An 18,317-nucleotide genomic window follows, 5' to 3' on the forward strand; every position below is an offset into this window, starting at 1 on the left:
TGTGTGTGTGTGTGTGTGTGTGTGTGTGTGTGTGTGTGTGTGTGTGTGTGTGTGTGTGTGTGTGTGGTGTGTGTGTGTGTTGTGTGTGTGTGTGTGTGTGTGTGTGTGTGTGTGTGTGTGTGTGGTGTGTGTGTGTGTGTGTGTGTGTGTTGGTGTGTGTGTGTGCGTGCGTGCGTGCTGTGGTGTGTGTGTGTGCGTGCGTGTTGTGTGTGTGTGTGTGTGTGTGTGTGTGTGTGTGTGTGTGTGTGTGTGTGTGTGTGTGTGTGTGTGTGTGTGTGTGTGTGTTGTGTGTGGTGTGTGTTTTATCCATGCTTCTGCCATTTTCATCTTTTTGAGCCCAATAATTATGTCAAAAAGTAGCCGATGCCACCTACATGCACAACATATCCTTAAATACAGCTACAAAAATATAAAGAAAGATGAAAAGGAGAGACTGCAGAGTGCTTTGAATGCTGGCCGGTGGAGGGCAGGAACACATGTTTACCGAATTTCAGGTCTGCGACCCACACTTTCCGTCCCATTTAAGTTGGCGTTCGAGGATGAGTTGCCCCAAACAGCCGTTGGTCGTCATGCAGGTTGCTTCGCTTTAAGGCACGGCGCGCACCAAGGCGAAAAAGCTTGCACATATTTTTATTCCCGCGAAAAATTAAATTGGAGAGAAGGGGTTGGTGCGGAGGCGCCGCATATTGTGTGTGCGCGCGCGCTGAACACATGTTTCACGTATACATATACACGTGGGCGCCGTGGATGCCCCCATGCCCAGCAGCATAAGTGAGCAGCATGGCCGGGCCAGACATGCACCGCGTCTTGACCGCTCAATGAGAGGACGCTTGTTTCGGACTATCGCGTTGCCCGGCGATCGATCAACGGGCGACGTTGCTTTCATGCGTTTGCCGCGACAAGATAATAGCGAGCACGTTCTAACGCCCCGGGAACAGCGCCGCAGAGCGTGCGCGGTGGATTATAATGAATCACTTGCGGGACCATTATTTTCTCGCGCTCGCGAAATGAGGCGCTGATGTGCAAGGTCTTCCTTGAAGCCAACAGAGACGTATACATGGCGCAGGCTCCGCGCCCTCTGGGTGTACACGCCCGCTGGGCGTTAAGGAAAAAAAGGAAACAAAAAAGAAGCAAAAATGCGGGTTGCGCTCATAACAGCACATGTAGCCACGGGACTACCTAGAGGAAGGGGAAAAGGTGTCGGACTCAAAGCGAGGACAACAAAAAACTGTAACGCCCCATTTGACAACGACTGGGGACAAAACGCAGGACCGCAGCGCACGGAGCCGGGTGGACATCGTTTAAGAGCGCATCCACGGGGCAACGCTGTTCGCCTTGCGGCGACCAGAGAAGTCAGAGAAAGCTGGTGACGAAAACGACGCTGCGGCGCGCAATTTCCGGCACACACTGAGTGCAGCGCGGCTGCAGCAGTGCGCTGATCAAAGAGACGCCGGGGCGAGCATCGATGCGGTCATTTCTTTTCCCCCAAAGCAGGCGAGCTTACGCAAGGAAGGGGAGCGCAGCCGGGGCCGCCATAATTCGCACCTCAAGGTTTTAATTACATGTCTACGCCGTGGCAGCATCACGCCTGGGACCTTGGACGGCGGCTTCCTTTGATCCATCGTCGCAGTATCATTAGGATCGGCCCAGGAGGAGAGCCGGCGGGAGGGGAGGCGCAGCCCTCGGAAACGTCTGGGCGCGCTCCTACTTAGGCGCAATAAAAATTTGTACTTTATACTCGCGGTTCCGGCCACCGCCGGGCGTGCGTCTGGGAGTGTGCGCGCAGACGAAAGGCGAGACTGCTGGCTCGGCCCGCATTGTTCTTTCCCGCAGCCGACTCCCGGCCGGGAGAGGGCCGACACGGGGTGCCGCTCAACTTCGTGAATGGCCTTCGAGGAGACGGACCCGCGCGGTCATTCAAACGCCCGACATTCCCGGGGCGGGATATATACGCTCGTATAATGCGCTATTCACTCCCCTGTGATTTCCAGGGAATGCGACGAGCTGCGCGGTATCGCAAAACTTGGCGCGTGCATACACGCGGACGCTCAAAATTCCGCCGCTGAGGCAAGAGCGGCCCCTTGCTCGACGCCCCATTGCATTATTGTTTTGCGGAAATTATTTGGAGGTATTCGGGGGCACATATGGAGACGCTTCTGTCCTTGACCAGAATGTAGTAAAGGTAACGCGCAAGCTCACAGTCGCAAACAGTTCCCGTGCCACCATTTTACGACAAGAGCGGGACGGTCAGTCCGCTAAGTGTGGACTTGGAATGACGCGTTGAGACATATACAGGCACACGGGGGACAGGGAGGCAAGGCGACGCACTCGCGAAGCGTGGCTTCCTCCGTGATTTCTTGAACTGCCATGCCATGTCGCACCCGGCGTTCGTTGCGGGTGCCTCAGCTGCACCGTGGCCAGCAGCGCGTGCCCCTCCGGCGGCGCGCGAGGCCCGAGGCGGGGGTCGAGCCCAGCGTCAGGAGCAGCCAATCAAGCAATCAGCGGCGGAGACACCAGGCCTGTCAGGGTCCCGTTGCGAGCGGCCCAAGCAGCCGCTGACAAGGGCTCGCCGATACCTGTGAATGGATCCGTAATCGAAGAGGCCGACGAGGCCATTCCGGGGACCCCCCCGGCGCGGACCGGACGTTCCCCGTCGGCGGCCCCTCCGCGCGGCCGTCTCTATTTGTGCGCCTCTCCCCAATCAGTCTCCCTCTCCGCTCAGGTGAGGCTCTCGCGGAAATTAGCGGCGCGGCTGCAGAGCCACGCAGCCCCTCGCCCCCCCTCGGATGTTTAGCGCCTTAAAGACGGTGCCAGGTTGAGGGTTCAGCCGGGTCACTCCTGTCGGCATCTTCAAAGCGGCGGCAGCTCCTTTTATGCCGCCGGCGAGGAGGGCCGCCGAGAGAGTCCCCCCCCCCTCCGGCGGCAATTTCGTGACATCGGCCGGAATCAACGCCTGCGCCGGACACCCGCGTCTCCGCCGCGGGAGTCGCGTCGCTTTTATAGACTCCCCCAAAGTTTGTTGGCCACTTGATGGAAAAAGTGGATGCGTGCCCGGTCTTTAGGCTTCGCTGCTGCGCGTCCCACCGCAATGGTCGGCCGCCAAATGGCCGCGCTGCTGCTGTTGCTGCTGCCGCCAAGGGGTGGGTCGCTGGGCACTTCTCTCGCTAAGGATGATATGAGGACGCGCCTGCTTTGTTCGTTTATGTTTCCTCCTTTCTTTTTTATTTTTTCCGGGCGCGTTTCCTTCACCGTCACTCTTCTCCCTGCTGACAAAATTCTAGATCCCAATTTTAAGCCGAGGATCCTATCTCGTCTTGCAGCGTGTACAGTGCCGTCCACATTGTGAAAGGCAAAACACGAGCATGCCACAGGTAGCTGTAGCAACGGGTGTCGGTGATCGAAGCAGTATCGATGCTCTGCGTAGGTGCGCTACCCACGCTATACCGGCCAGTGGTCGTCTCCTCGCCAAGCTATAGATAGCAAGACTATAACGCCTGAGAGAAGCTGACTCGTGTCGCGCGCTCGCGTGTTCTACAAGGGCCACCATGCAGTGTAAGTCCTAGACCCAAATTCAAGGTAAATATTAATTTACTCATGGCGCAGTCGTGAGGCATGTATCATAGTATTTCTCAGGATACATTACCAGATCTGTGATGAATAGAGCTAGCGCTGTTAAAGAGGGCAGACAGACTCTTTAATGAAAGCCGAGCGTTTGTCTGACCACACGCAGAGCGAGCCTTTACGCTAAGCTCACTTTAGCGGCTTTGCGTAGAAGTGCGATTTCTCACTTGTATGCTTGCCCACTCTCACTCCTGTTAGAAACACCTGTGCACAAACTCTACATATACCATTTAGGGCAAGCAAGGAAAACAGATTTTGCCACATTACTCAAGCCTCCTTCACTATATTGCCCGTATGTATGTATGTATGTATGTATGTATGTATGTATGTATGTATGTATGTATGTATGTATGTATGTATGTATGTATGTATGTATGTATGTATGTATGTATGTATGTATGTATGTGTGTATGTGTGTGTGTGTGTGTGTGTGTGTGTGTGTGTGTGTGTGTGTGTGTGTGTGTGTGTGTGTGTGTGTGTGTGTGTGTGTGTGTGTGTGTGTGTGTGTGTGTTGTGTGTGTGTGTGTGTGTGTGTGTGTGTGTGTGTGTGTGTGTGTGTGTGTGTGTGTGTGTGTAACAGCGACCGTGTGCATCAACTTAATATTACTATGTCACTTATGACTATTGAGTCTTACAGGCTCCGTAGGCACAATATGTTGCATTCCTAATATTTTTGCCTCCGGAATGCACTGGCAATAGAGTGAAGGAGATACAAAAAAGGAAGAACAACGTAGCAAAATCTCGTTTTTTTTTGTTTTTTTTTTTTTTTTTTTTTTCTGGACCTGTGCCAGCCAAGTAGGCTGTCTATATTAAGCATTTTACACGTAAACCAGTATATCCCGCGACCAGGGCAGTTATCGTGCCCTTCTAATATCGTGCCCAACCATATCGTGAAATCAGGATATAAATCTTTGGCCGGTACAATGTATAGGGATTCCTTTGCTTGTTTATGTCCCTTTCTTGCCATCCGCCGCTCACGACCGGCCCATTCTTATATGACCGGCATCGGTGTTGGCTTGGTGGGAGCAGTGATGGGGGACAGTCGTCGTGAAACTGGTTATTTAGGTGCGGTGGCGTGAAAGGTAGGATTGCCCTATATGATTATGCCACATTGTCATTCCTCCATATATCTACCACCCTAAGATATGCCTCTCTTGCGCATTCACGCGCTCACATGCAGGCAGGCGAACGCACACACAGCACATACTCAATGCCGTAATGGTGACACACTGCCGGCCCGGCTTGAACGCTGCATATCTGATATAAAAAATGCACACCTCATAACGGAGACAAAAAGAGCGCAACGTTTCCTGCTGAATTGTAGAGTCCAGTAAGAAAAACGGCACTGCGGTGCCAGAAAAGGCTCGTTACAAGCGCCAACTCTGTTAGTCCTGCGCAAAATCAACTAAACTTGCGTCGCCAGACGTTGAAATAGATGGAGCCATTTGAACAACCTTATAGTAGCGAATGAATCTGAAATAAAATAAAAAAACTAAAAACAAGCATACCGCCATGAAAGGAGTCAGGCAGCAGGACTCGCGTTAGGCTGTACCGCTTGAAGAGAGAAAAAAGAAAAATTGTAAAAAAAAAAAAGAGAGAGAGAGAAAGGTGCTTTCGGCGCGCTCCGGAATTTCGCGAAATCCATGCGAGTTATGCAGAATGGCTCGTAACGGCGGCTCGCTTATGGCGCTGGGAAATGGGAAGACAGAGACAGAACGCCGACGAGCGCGAAAGGAAGCGGCAGCTTGAAAAGAGCCGCGGGAATGAAAGGAAAAGAAGCGCCGGCAGTCGCCGAGAGCAGCAATAAACAAGGAACTTCATGTGAGCGTGCACTGTTATATAGACCTCCAGTTGTGAGCGGACGCAGTTTTCGTTGGAGTTGGGCACGCTCATAAATCAAGCTAATGGGGTAAAGCCAACAGCGCTCGTGCTATTAGCCGTCCCAAGAATGCGCTGCCGAGGCGCCGCTCCCCGGCCGCCGCCGCCGCGACGCAGCGCCGCGCGGGCCTCCGCGCTCTGGCAGACTCGTTAACGTGGCGCGCGCGATGTGATTTGCGCAGATGCTTCTATATATATGTGAGTGCTCGCTCCGAGCGTCTTTGTTTGGCCACCTCGGTCGCGCCGCTGCACAGCCGGGCAGAATCAAAAAGCGCCGGGTGTGCTTATGACAGATGGCCGGCCAGTGCGCGCGCGCACACACACGCCATGTCACTGCAGCAGCAGCCGGGCTGGGGCTGGAAATAGCTGCGACTCTCGAACGCCGCAGGGCGGTCCCTGCGCTCTCTCGGGCGATTCGATTGGAGCGCCAGGGCTGGTTGCGCCCAAATTCTCCACCGTGACGCTTGAGCAACCGTCGCCGTGTGCAGCCGCTGTTGACAACGCCCGCACAGCTCCCATTGATGGCCCCTGGCAGGCTCCTTCGCCGCACTTCTTCGACTTACCGAATATTTGCGTTCTTTGTCTTTCGTAGCCCAATTTGGGCGAAAGGAAGGAAGTGAGGAAGGAGGAATAGACGGAAAGACAGGGAGGTTAGCCAGTTCTCAGACCGGCTGGCTACCCTGTGCTGGGAAAAGCGTGTGAGGGGAATGAAAGATAATAGAACAGAGATCTTACAAGATGCCGCTGTTCATAGCAGCCCATTTTTCAATGTCTTGCGATAACTGTGACGAGTAGGTGGACAGATGTTCACCTCAACCCTAGTTCTTAGTCGTTTCCCATCACTTCGCAAGATGAAGCCAAAAGGAGGCAACTCCTTGCTCGACCAAGTGCGACACGGGGACATATAAAGCACGCACGCTTTGTCCACTGAGATCAGAAGACGGTATAGTCCGAAATGAGGACAGACAAAACCTACGAGAAGTCAACCTCGCCGTCGTCACACACGAGCAGCGTAACGGTCATTGAAGAAACTGCACTCGACGACCGTTGAGTATTTCAACAAAACTTGGACCGAGAAAATGGAGACGTCTGACGTTGAGGGCCGGCGAGAAACAAAGCGTGCGTGCCTGCCGAGGGCGATTCGGCGCCTCAGGGCGTCTCTCTCGACGCGGAGGAAATGGCTGTTCGTGAACCCTTCATCATCACCGGCAACGACTGTAGGACCGCCCCTTCCCTTGGGGGCTGCCCTCCTCCCCAATCAGACTTTTCAATTCCCACTCACCGCCCATTTGGCGCGCCATAAAGAGAGAACAAGTGGCGGAATCTCATGGGCGCCAGGGACCTTCTCCGGCGCGCCTCCATTATTAGCTTCTCGCACGCCGGAACATCTGGCCACGCGGGGAGCGACAAAATCGGCGGGGCGTTTGCGCCGGGTCGCCTTCCTTCTCGGCTAATTAAGGTCAGGCGAGAGCCTGGCATCTGATTTTTTAAGGGCGCACCTGTTGAAGGCGCCGTGTCACTGCTGCCGCTGCACGCATGACGGCCCCGTGGGTGCTTGACTCCTTCGCGCGCCCGGCCTCCGTGATTAGTGGCAATTAGGAGCGCCGGGCGATACCCCATGACAGGCCGCGACGAGCTCCTTTGTCTCAACTACGCGCTTCACTTTCCCAGGCGCCATTGTTTCTTCCGCGATGATCGGCAGCTCCGTACGCCCGCGGGTTGTTTGACGATTCGCCACGCGGTGGCCGTCGTTCGCGCCAGAAAGAACTTAATTCCTCGCGTCGCCCGTCCGTCAAGGCCCCGTCTTGCGAGGAGCTCATCCGCCGGTCGCTTCACGAACGTGCGCCTCTTCGTGCATGGGACCTCGCGGCAGCGATAGACTGCCTCGGACAGGTTCCCTCGGCAAACACCTCTGCAATATGAGGACCTCGAGCCGTGCTCACAAGAAAACAGAGCGCGGCCATCAGAGGGTCTTCCAACAAAAGCAACCTTTGTGCCTCTGAGCCGGTCACGGTATACTGAGAACGTCCAAAAGAGAACTTTGAGAAAGCGCTGACGTGTAGTGCGGGCCCGAAATCGCCATGCTGGTGGTATCCGCGTCCCGCAGCAACGGTCGGCCGGCAGCAGCAGCAGCGTTGGCGTGACGTACCAGCTACTGTGTTAGACGCCATTTATCTCTGCCCGCAGCACGCAAACCGGCGCTCCCGAGGAGGGGGCATGCATCGGAGGGCCGCAGTTGGGCGCAATAAAGCTGGGCCCCTAAACGGCCTCATTGCGTCGCCTCGCGTTGCTGCTGAAAAATGGTCGAGCGGCCCACGACGACGACGACGTGATTGGCGGACGCGGTCCGAGGGGGCCGGCCCGGCCGTTAATCGGCGACCCTCGAACAGTGTGCGCGCGCGCCCGCAACGAGGCCGCCAGCAAATCGGGCCGCGCTCGGCCGCCCATCTGCACCCGCACGCGCATCACGCTGCACCCCCCCTCGCTCCACCACTCGCTCGGGTGCCTCCTGCCTCACCCCGCGCACACAAACACAAAGGGCCCGCGACGAGCCGCCATGTGAGCCTTTTTACGCCCAGCTTATGCTGTGCCTACTCCCTATAGTTCCACTTACTGAGGTGCTGGGGCTCTGCAACATTAGCATGTATTTCCCAGCATACGAGAGTGCTATAGGACTAGGCCCCCCCGTTCGCAATATATGGAAGTCAGACATAAAGTAAGCTCCGATTTACGGTTTATGAAGATAGTTTCAGAAATGGCAGACACAGAGAGGACTCCATCGATCCTGCGCACAACACTTGGAGTTCTACGCTTACGCAGTGGCACTGATTCACTGACGCTTTTTCTTATTCATTTACTTGTTTATTTCTTCATTTACGTATATATATATATATATATATATATATATATATATATATATATATATATATAGGAAGCAACTTATTTCTGTCTGTTACTTCTAAAGCTCTCTAATATGGCACAGCTAGACTGGTCTCAACAGATTTAATACATGCGTTGAAGTACATTCCTATAGCATACGCCATAGTTAAGGTGCTTATCGCAGCGGAGCAGCAAGCTTAGCAAAACTACCATCGCGAAACTGAGGTGACTGCTATAGATGTGCACATATTCTTCGATATTTTTGCCTTCGCTGAAAATGTATGAGCATGCACGGAAATCCGCGCAAGTTAACGGCAATTATTATAAAAGTCAGTCATCACGAATTTTCTCGTGGATACCATGCACCAATCCACTATTGAATCAACATAGTCGAGCGTCAGGAAGTTTTACGTCTTGTTACGAGTTCGTCTCCTCAGATTACTCTGAGTATACACTATCCACAGACCATGCGAATTGCCAATGAATTTGAGCTGTAACCTCTTCTCTCATTGTTAAAAGAAAAATCACAGACAGAATTAGCGGACGGCGGGCCACTATTAACTTCACTGTATTTAAAGCAATGAAATTTGCATGCACAAACTCTGATTATGTTTATAAAGTAGCAGTATGACTCAGCGATGAACGAATAAACTTCCTCGAAAGGCTCCGATTCTTACCGCAGACCGTAGAAATAATATTTGCGAATAGAAATTGCACCCTTCCCCCCTCCCCTCCTTTCCTTCCCTCTCTCGCGTAACCACGTAGAAAGTATAAGCACAAAAACATAGACAAAAGCGGAGCTGAACAAAGAATAAATCGCCTCATTGAGTGTTTTTGCAAGTCTACTTCCCCGCATATAGTATTCTGCACCGCTGCTGTTATGCTGCGCTTTCATGTCACTCCCCAAAATGTAAACTATGTCACCTGTTCAAGAGACATGGAACAGCCGGTGCCACATTTGTACGCCAACATCTCCTTTTATTGAGTCAATAATAACAACAAGAACAAAAAATATACAAACGTCACACTGTCGATAAACAGAGTTACCGTGCACTATAGCAGCATAAATTCAAACGCGAACATGTCTAAAACAACTCGAAGGTGTTGTTGCGTTTCCAGGTTCGCCTGCATATGTAATAGCAGTTTGATTCCGGTACCAGAACGTACTCTTGGGAAAATTCTACTCGTAGAAGTCGACTATGAAGCGATTACAAGTCGCATTTCCGCATAACTACGCGGAACAGGCGTTTGAGTTAGTTTCTGTTCGTGATTTAATTTATGCTGATGGTACATTGCAACTGAAATTTTTAGCGGGCTTTGTGCCTATACTGCTCGTTCTCGATAATGATTGTATAACTACAGTGTCGCATCATGTAAGTAGGAAACTGAATAGAAGAAAAATTATCTCAAAAGAGATAGAGAACTGCTGCCTACACTCAGATGTCTCACGGAACAATGTATAGCGTATCGTATACATATGGTGCACGCTATATTTGCTTTTTTTAATGAAGAGGAAACAGGCGAGTGCTGTTCGTTTCGCTTTCTTTGGCACGCTGCTGTATTGCACTGGCGGCAAGGAAGCAACGTTCGAAACACCTACAATGGCGTCTAAAATAAACAAAAAAATCTTGCCCAGACGCTATTTCCTTTCACCACCACAATACGCGAACGCACGCAGCGCGCACCAGAAGAAAACACCGGCAACAAAGTACAAGTACACACCACAAGTAACCCGCCAGCAAACCTGCGGTTTGCAGGGCCGGGGCAGGCGTCGAGCCCCACTGCGAGAAATGACGCATGATCGGTGGTTCGGCTCCGGCGCGTACAGTGACCGCGGGGAGGCGGCAGGAGGAGCCCATTTGCAAGCAAGCGCGCGTTCTGGTCCCGGTACAAAACGCACTTCCGCGAGCGAAGGCCCGCGGGCGGCCACCCATGGTCAACGCCGTGCTTGTCGGCCCCTCGTTTCGGCGCACACAATTAGGGCCCACAACACTGCGGGCTGTCCCTTGTTCACAGCTTTTCCCCGCCGCCGCTGACAGTCGACTGCGCTGCAGTAGGGAACTCCACGAATCCTCCCATGGGCAGCACGCCATTCGCACCTTAGCCGCTCCGCAACCATTCATTTCCGGTGAGCGCTTTACGACCCGCTGCCGAGACCAGGTGGCGCGCGCCGCTACCTCAGTTGAGCTCCGAGAGAGAGAGAGAAACGTACAGCACGCGGTGTCTATACCTCCGTCTGCCCAGGCCATTCGTCTCCTCATTAAGCTGACTCCGAGACGAACGTCTTTCACGCGGATACCGCTGGCTTGTGACGACGCGTCGGGAGTGACGCAGCCTCACTCTGTGGGCCGTTGTATACGTCCTATAGCAGCGACGCATGACAAAGTGTGTTGAGTGGAAGACCACGTTGCTGCGCTTCACCAAGCTGGGGCTCAAATTGAAAACCTTCTCTCGCGTTAAAGCGCTTCCTCGTCGGGCGGCGTGCAAGCGTCGGCCTGTCATTACAGCCATCGGTAAAGACACGTATACAGCCAAGGGCGCCCAGCCGGTGGCGAGCTGTACGTTATGTAACAGAATGTTCGTAAACATGTGCCAGACGGGCTTATATAGTGGCTAACAGAGCGACCACCGAGGGCAATAAGTGGCACCTTGTACAGGAAAGGCGTTGTGTATTTGCGGTGCGCAGGCAGCAAGGGCACAACGAATGGAAATTAAGTGCTTTGTCCTATGGGCTTTGTCGTTGGTGTTCATCAAGTACATGAGCTGTTTTGTTGTTGTCTGAAGTGCAGATTAATAGGAATCCCTCTCATAACTATATAAATCATTCCTTCGCTGCCACTGAAAGGATGCCGAGGTGCACAGCCGCACGGCACATGCGGCAGGTTTTACTGCAAACCATGGCCCCACGTTTGAATGTCAGCTGCGGTATAGGTAATGGATTCGAAACCGCACGGCTCACGGTTACCCGACGGTTAATAATGGGCACATGCGTCCACTGGCCCGACACTGGGCTTTTTTTCAGGGGTGATCAGTCCTGGGAAAGGAACCCGCGCCATGCCAATCCCGTTGAAACCTTTTGAGCACAAAACCCTGTGACATGAGCACTTCAGGGAAAACTCCGTTTAGTCGTGCTGCCCAATTTATCGCGTAGTCGGACTATTTGCGCTAAGGTTGTACACTTTTCTTCTTCGTTATACCATGCGTGACTACGTGGACGAAGTAAATTTATTAACCACTCAACAAACTCAGAATTAAGATTAAATTCTGCAGATGGCACGCGAGACACTTTTCGGGTCATATCGTTCGCGTTTCGTGCTATTTGTATGCGAATTAAAATGACTGTGGAAAGAAACTAAGCAATACTGCCACGCTTAAATTGAGAGAGAGAGAGAGAGAGCAAGAGAGGAAAAACAGAAATGTTAACCAGAGGCGAGTATCCGGTTTGTTAAAACCTTGCACTGGGGTGGGGGATTTAGGGGGTTGGAAAGAGGGCAAAGAGAGAGAGAGAGAGAAATATGAAGTCTTCATGTTCACTGGCAGGTGGTGAGAAATATAGATATACGCTTCTTCTGCGTAATTTTTAGTCTCTCTCCATTGTCTTACACATATACAGTCCTCCATCTGGGCAGAGTGCACAGACGCGCTAATGTAAATACACCTTGGATGCGTATATACATATAGCGCCGTCCGGTAACAGCTACCACGGTCACTTGTGCCATTGCGCGCATGCGCGTTGACAGGTACCCGATTTTGCAACGCAAGCCAGCACCTCGCCGATATCTTGACGCTGCTTAAAGTATTGGAGCCGCATTGTTGCTGAACAGATGCGATGTCTGTACCTCTACGCGGACTTATACTACACCGATAAATTTTACAAAAACTTTATGCATGGCATTTCAACAATAAGCCAACAGTTGAGCTAAATTTGACGTGTCGGAAAGAATTGTCGTCTATGCTGCAGGAAATGTATAAAAAAAAAAAAAGGGGGGGGGCACTTGAAGCGCGTTCGCGTTAGGTATACGTGAAAAGATGCCAAGCCAATAACAGCGTGTCTGCGCGCCCTATCCGCACAATGTCACCTAACACGATCACCTGCGTGGTTAACATTGAGAAACTAGGTTTCATAATAAAGAAGACCTGCCAGAGAGCACTGAGAGGCTTGCAGAAGACTGCACGCACTCCGCTGCACACCAGCGACGTCATTGCGGTCTTGCTCTTTGCTTTCCTTGGTCGCTCGAGACGGAGGAAATAAGAAAAGAAAACGCGGAGATTAACATGGGGCCTAACGTCGAAGCGTGGAAGCGGCAAATTACCCGTCATTATTCTCGGCGCGTATACGGCGTCATCTCACCTCGCGTCTCGAATGAAGGGACATTAGCCACCAGGTCGGACACACACGACACCATAATCAACTCTCGAGTCGTCAACAATGCTTTCGCCCGCGATGACGCCGGATAACGAGGGCTACTCATCAAGGCGGAGCTGTATAAGCGCCCATGTCTCCTAATGAGGCGCGAGTCAACAAAAACTTGAGCACTTCGCTTGGGAGCCCGCAGCGCTGGCAAATTGGCGGCCAAGGTGCGCTAACGTTGTGCTTTGGCCATCTTTGTGGTGGTACTGGGAGCTGCGCGACCAAAAGCAACAACAACGAGGCAGCAAGATGTGTTCAACCTCTGTTTCCACGCTTCGCACAACATAACAGGAATACGTTGATATCGTGCATGTCCGCCGTCTCCAGATATGCAAACGGCGAACGAGAGTAGCTTTTTATTTGCGCAGGTGTAGCCATTGTGCTGACTGGAACGTATAACCGGCCAATTTACACATGCTCTCAAGGTCGTTGACACGGCGCCACCTCGTTTGCTACTGCGGTAGACAGATTTGCGCTAGGTTCGAGATGAATAACCGGGAAGAATGGCTTTTCTTATGACAAGCAAATAAATAAAGAAATTGATTCTGACCTGTGCGCCCAAAACAAACGATTATGCATGCGATACAAGCAGTATATAGCAGAGACCGTGCGCACTGGCATGCCTCTCGGTGGGCCGCACACCACTCGTGTGCGTTATTCCCTCGGCTTTACGTGCCGGCGGCTGCCTCGCAGGCTCTCTATAGAGGTCCGCTCGCATCGGGCGGCCCCTTGCCTCCGCAGCGGAGCGTTGCGCTGCTGTCATCCCGACCGGCGCTTGTCAGCGTGCAGCAAGCTGCCCGCACGGTGTGCACCGTGGGGAGGTCTCGTTTCCGGGCCGGAAAGTAGATGCGCCTCGCAAGCATGGGAGGACGCTAAGAAGCCGCGGCCGAGGCAGCGCGGTCGGGCGAGATAATTAGTTCCAATGGGTGGAAATCCTCCCTGCGCTGCGCGCCACACCAGCTTGTCTCACATCCCAGGCCGCGCCCGCCGACGCGTGCGCTGGCGAGAAATCTAACGCGCGCACGCGAAAATGTGCTACTGAGGGGATGAGTCATTTTGTGAACGTGCCGCCCTCTCCCGCCATCTCATCTAATCCTCCTCCCACCATTCTTATGGCCTCACCAGGCAACCTCGCCAGTGGATAGACGGACACATGACGGTGGTAGCAGTGAGAAACACGAGACGCGCAGGTCGAGCTTACCGCCTAAATGTGTCTTGAGATTAATAGGAAACGTCGAGTTGGATTGGGTGCTGAAAACATAGTAACTGCGCGCATTGATGCTCGCAAGGATGCTAGGAGAAAAAAAAAAAGAAATGAAGCGTATTTTCGAGCCAAAATGTCATGCGTGAGTGCAGAGCTACGTTTCTGACCACCTGGGGGAAGCTACGTTTCTGACCACTTTTCCACAGGAGGGAACCATATTTAAAACGTGACGAGCGTGCAAGAACACTTATAAAAGCATTAACGTTCTACTGCAAACGCCTTTGCTCGACTTTCGCTTTAACGGTTAACGCCAATGCGGCTTTTATGCGAAGGTTCAAGGAAATAGAGCTTGGCTGCTAGGTTGGTTTGTTTGTTATCGGAAATGGCGAGTTAGGAGACCTGACACAATTATTCCATACGAACATACTCGTGTTTTCAATATTTCAGTACTCAGATGATGTCAATAGCGTTCGGAGCATGATCTAACCTTTTCTCTTCCTTCTTTATGAATCGAAGGCCTCCGTGCAGCCTGACGTGCATCCAGTTGCTCTCTATACGATAGGCACGTCGCCAGAAAACTGCACAGGTCGCCACTCAAGTTGCGGGGTTCGCTCAAAAGCGGTGAATTTGTCACAGTCCGTATCCACTGAATGATGTGCAGCAGCGGGGTCGCATTCTGCCGCCTTACACTCGATGGACCCGGCCGAGTTCATAGAAACGCTGTTAAGGTGACGAGGTCCCCCGCTGTCATCGCCGGCTCCTGCGCCTCTCGTCCTTTTTCTTCTGCCGGCCGCCTCCTCGTGTAGCAAATTGCCGTGCGGAAATCGGACTCTTTGAATAGGCGTCAAGTCGGAAGGGAAGCACCGCAGAGGCGGCTTCGGAGCGGCCCTGCAGGTTGAACGCCGGTCTCTCTCTCTTGCAAGGCCCACTACGGAGCCGCGAAGCCGTGAAGTCGATACATCACCGAACACGGCAGCGGCAGCAGTGCTCGGGGATGCAACACAATGCCCGACCGGTGTGGGGATCGCACCTCGGTCAAGAAAAGCGCCGACTGTCGCCGCGTTCGCGCGCAAGATGCTCTCTTTCGGTGCCCGGAGCCGCCGCGAGATGAACAAGGGCTCTGCTAATCGAGCGCTGATGCGCACTGCGCTCCCCGAACCAGAACGGGGCGGGGTGCCGCCGTCGGGGCTCCTCGTGCCGGGGCACGTCATAAATCAAGCCTTCTTCCGAAAACTGCGATTGTCAGCGGCGTCTATAGGGCAGCGCGGCGAGGACGTTGAATGGCGCGTGTCGTGCGGTCGCCACCCCGCCCCCTGTCGCCCCCTCCGTTCCGCCGGTGCAAACGCCTTCGACTTTTCTCGAACTCCATTAAGACGTTGCTACGGATCAGCCCTTATGCGCCCCACAGCTCGGGACCGTTGCCAATTGTGCGGAGTGTATCGGATGCCACGGGCCGGTGGTTGCGCCATGTGCGCATCGACACTGCATGGGAAGCCCAATTTTCTCACCGCTTTGGAGTAGCCGCTGCCGAAAATGTCATAGCGCTACTTGATTAACTTCTCTACGAATGAAGTGCTGCACAGCGGAGGTTTTCGGCGCTTACTACCTATATATTATTGTACATACCACCTGACATTCAACTGAGCTCTGCGACAGCCTTTGATTGCGCGGTAAACGCTGTTATGTGCATGTGTGCGTGCGCATCACTCGTTCTTCATTTCCTTCTCCCTTTTCTTTTTGTTTTCCTGCCCGCTTCTTCCTCTCCCAGTGTAGGATAGCAAACCAGGTGCAACATGATTAACCTCCCTGCCTTCTCTTTTCTTTCTTTCTCTCTCTCATCTGTCATGCAAAGGTCTTGTACAGCTATGCTGAAAACAGTCAGATACAAAAAGAGAGAAAAAAAAAAAAAAAACGGAAGCCTTTCTCGACGAAAAAAAAAAAGAAATCATGGAGATTAACTGGCACGCGAACCTATGCGAGAAATCCGGTTGGGATTAGCCGCACACTTTGTAATGTGATTTCTGCACTGTCCATGTAGAGATAGTCACGCAAATGTTTCATTAATTGTACCTGCTTGACGGCTACGTTATCAAGACTCTGGAAATAACGCACGTTATACTGTTTCTGCGGCTTAAAAAGGTTCCACAAAGCAGTTTGGTTTTTTTAGTGCGTGCAGGAAACACTGCGGAGTTAAGAAAAAAAAAAAGAACAAACATTTACGGCTTAACCAATGCCTTCGGCACTTGATATCTGCAAATAATGTAGCGCAAATACGAATGAAACATGTCCAACTTTTGCAAAGCAGATACATGATGCGGCCCTTTTCTTATGTGTTCAATGTGTCTGTAGGAGACATGCCTTACTGATAGACAAGCCTAGAAACGCATAATGAAGTTTAATTCGGTGGCCGAGTGAATGCATGCTTTCTTGGCGTTTTTTAACGGTTTGCTGAAAATGAAAGGTTAGACCTGTTGTACAGCTCAGCAGAAAGAAATGAAAGTGATTTGAATAAAGCGCCCAGCGATGTTGCTCACACGGTCTTTCTTTCTTTTTTTCTTCTGTGCAGATGCCTCTCGGGAGAACGGCGGGTCTTTCAACGGCCGGCAGCCAGTAAAAAAGAAGCGGAAGTCGCGAACGGCGTTCACCAACCACCAGATCTTCGAGCTGGAGAAAAGGTTCCTCTACCAGAAATACCTGTCACCCGCCGATAGGGACGAGATCGCGCAGTCGCTGGGGCTCACAAACGCCCAAGTGATCACATGGTTCCAGAACCGGCGCGCGAAACTCAAACGGGACATGGAAGAGCTCAAAAAGGACATGGATGCTGCCAAGATCCACACCATTCACAAGACCCTCCTGGATAACATACAAGATCTCAGCAGTTTCAAGAAGGACATCCACAAGGCTGCGAGCGGACCGTGAGCCCAGTGCCACGGTCTTCTCGGAAAGTCCAAAAAAGTTCTCACAAGAACTGTCGATACCTTCTATGGGTTCCATGTGCAGAGACAGCCTTTCTACGGGTAACTCGTCGGACAGTGCGTTGGCGACGCCGCCGTCGCCATTGCTTTGCCATCTTGTGGTATGGCCCGCTTCTTCGCGGCGGGCCACAAGGTGCACACAACACATACACACACACACACGCTATAGCCACCACGCGAACCCGCGAACTGTGCGCTTGGTGTGTTCTGTTCTCTGAATGCCATGTGTATGCCTCCCCTCTTTCCTTCGCCGCCATCTACGGCAGAGGGAGCCACTCTCTCGCGCTCCTCGTATACGTAAGAGACACTGGCCTGCGAAGTGGCCGAGTTCGTGCAGACAAAGTCCTGAAAGGAGAGTATTTATTTACCATGTAGGTAGCTCCCTGTGAAGTACACTTTTCATTACGATTGCGCTGGCCGGCTACGGGCGAGCCTTCCACAACGAGCTGTTATTTTGCATTCTTAAGTTTGATTACGGACCTAAGCAAAAAATGGTCATATTGTTTCCTACGTACCTCATGACCATTTCATGCAATTTGGCAGCAGGTTATCTATTAAAAAGTAAAAGACTGAATTCTTGGCGCAGAGAAGAGAAACCTAGTTTCTGGATTTGCCTTTATGCTATTTAGTTAATGGTTCCACAGAACTGAACGCCGTTAGAAGCGCGAACATGATCGCGCTGGAGTCGGGCATCCCTCGTGCATAATGGTGCGTCGACTGGGGAGCTCAATCTTAGATTATCAAATAGATGTAGGAAAAGGGGGGAAGGGGGGGGGGGGGCAGTTTATTTATGAATGCATTGGTCGAGTCTCCTACTGCTATTACTCCGGTGAAATTGCGCCAACTATCGGCTTGATACTATTTTGTTTCATTTGTTTCTACGTATCATTGTCCTGCTACATTGGTCATGCAGGAGCATACATCGCGGTGTATCAGTATTTTATTATAAAATACCGAGGCACATACTTAAGGTTAGCCGTTTGGATGTACTCAGGCAGTTGGAGTGGCGCTATGTTGGTAAATTTGAAAGGCGGAAGCCACAGCACACGCTCCCACCCATGCCTGAACTAGCGCATTAACACGTTTTTAGCGGCGACGAGCTCGTCGGAGAATCGCATTTTGTTCTACATTCGATGTTTAGGCAGGCAAGCAAGCGATTGAAAACAAAACGGATTTCTTAAAGCTTCGCGCCCATTTTCGAGAGAAAAGAAATCGCATCTCCTTATCGTCAGTCTTGCAATGGCGGACCGTTTTCCCTTGGTTGGACAAAACAAGGGCGCGTCCAAATGAAATTGCCACAGTGCATGAACATGACAATGACCTTTTTTGGTTGCCCTGCTGTATC

General features: G+C 52.1%; 1 protein-coding gene across 1 annotated transcript in view; it reads left to right on the forward strand.

Annotated features, from left to right (window-relative positions):
- LOC119464285 (transcription factor LBX2) overlaps positions 1-17,718 on the forward strand; it is a 62,199-nt gene extending 44,481 nt beyond the window's left edge. The window contains exon 2 of the mRNA XM_037725196.2: positions 16,561-17,718. Coding sequence (XP_037581124.1) covers positions 16,561-16,916 — 356 coding nt within the window. The 3' untranslated portion in view covers positions 16,917-17,718. The remainder of the gene's footprint in view (positions 1-16,560) is intronic.
- Positions 17,719-18,317: the final 599 nt, after the last annotated feature.

Source organism: Dermacentor silvarum, chromosome 1 (genome assembly GCF_013339745.2).
Source record: "Dermacentor silvarum isolate Dsil-2018 chromosome 1, BIME_Dsil_1.4, whole genome shotgun sequence".
NCBI lineage: Eukaryota > Metazoa > Arthropoda > Arachnida > Ixodida > Ixodidae > Dermacentor > Dermacentor silvarum.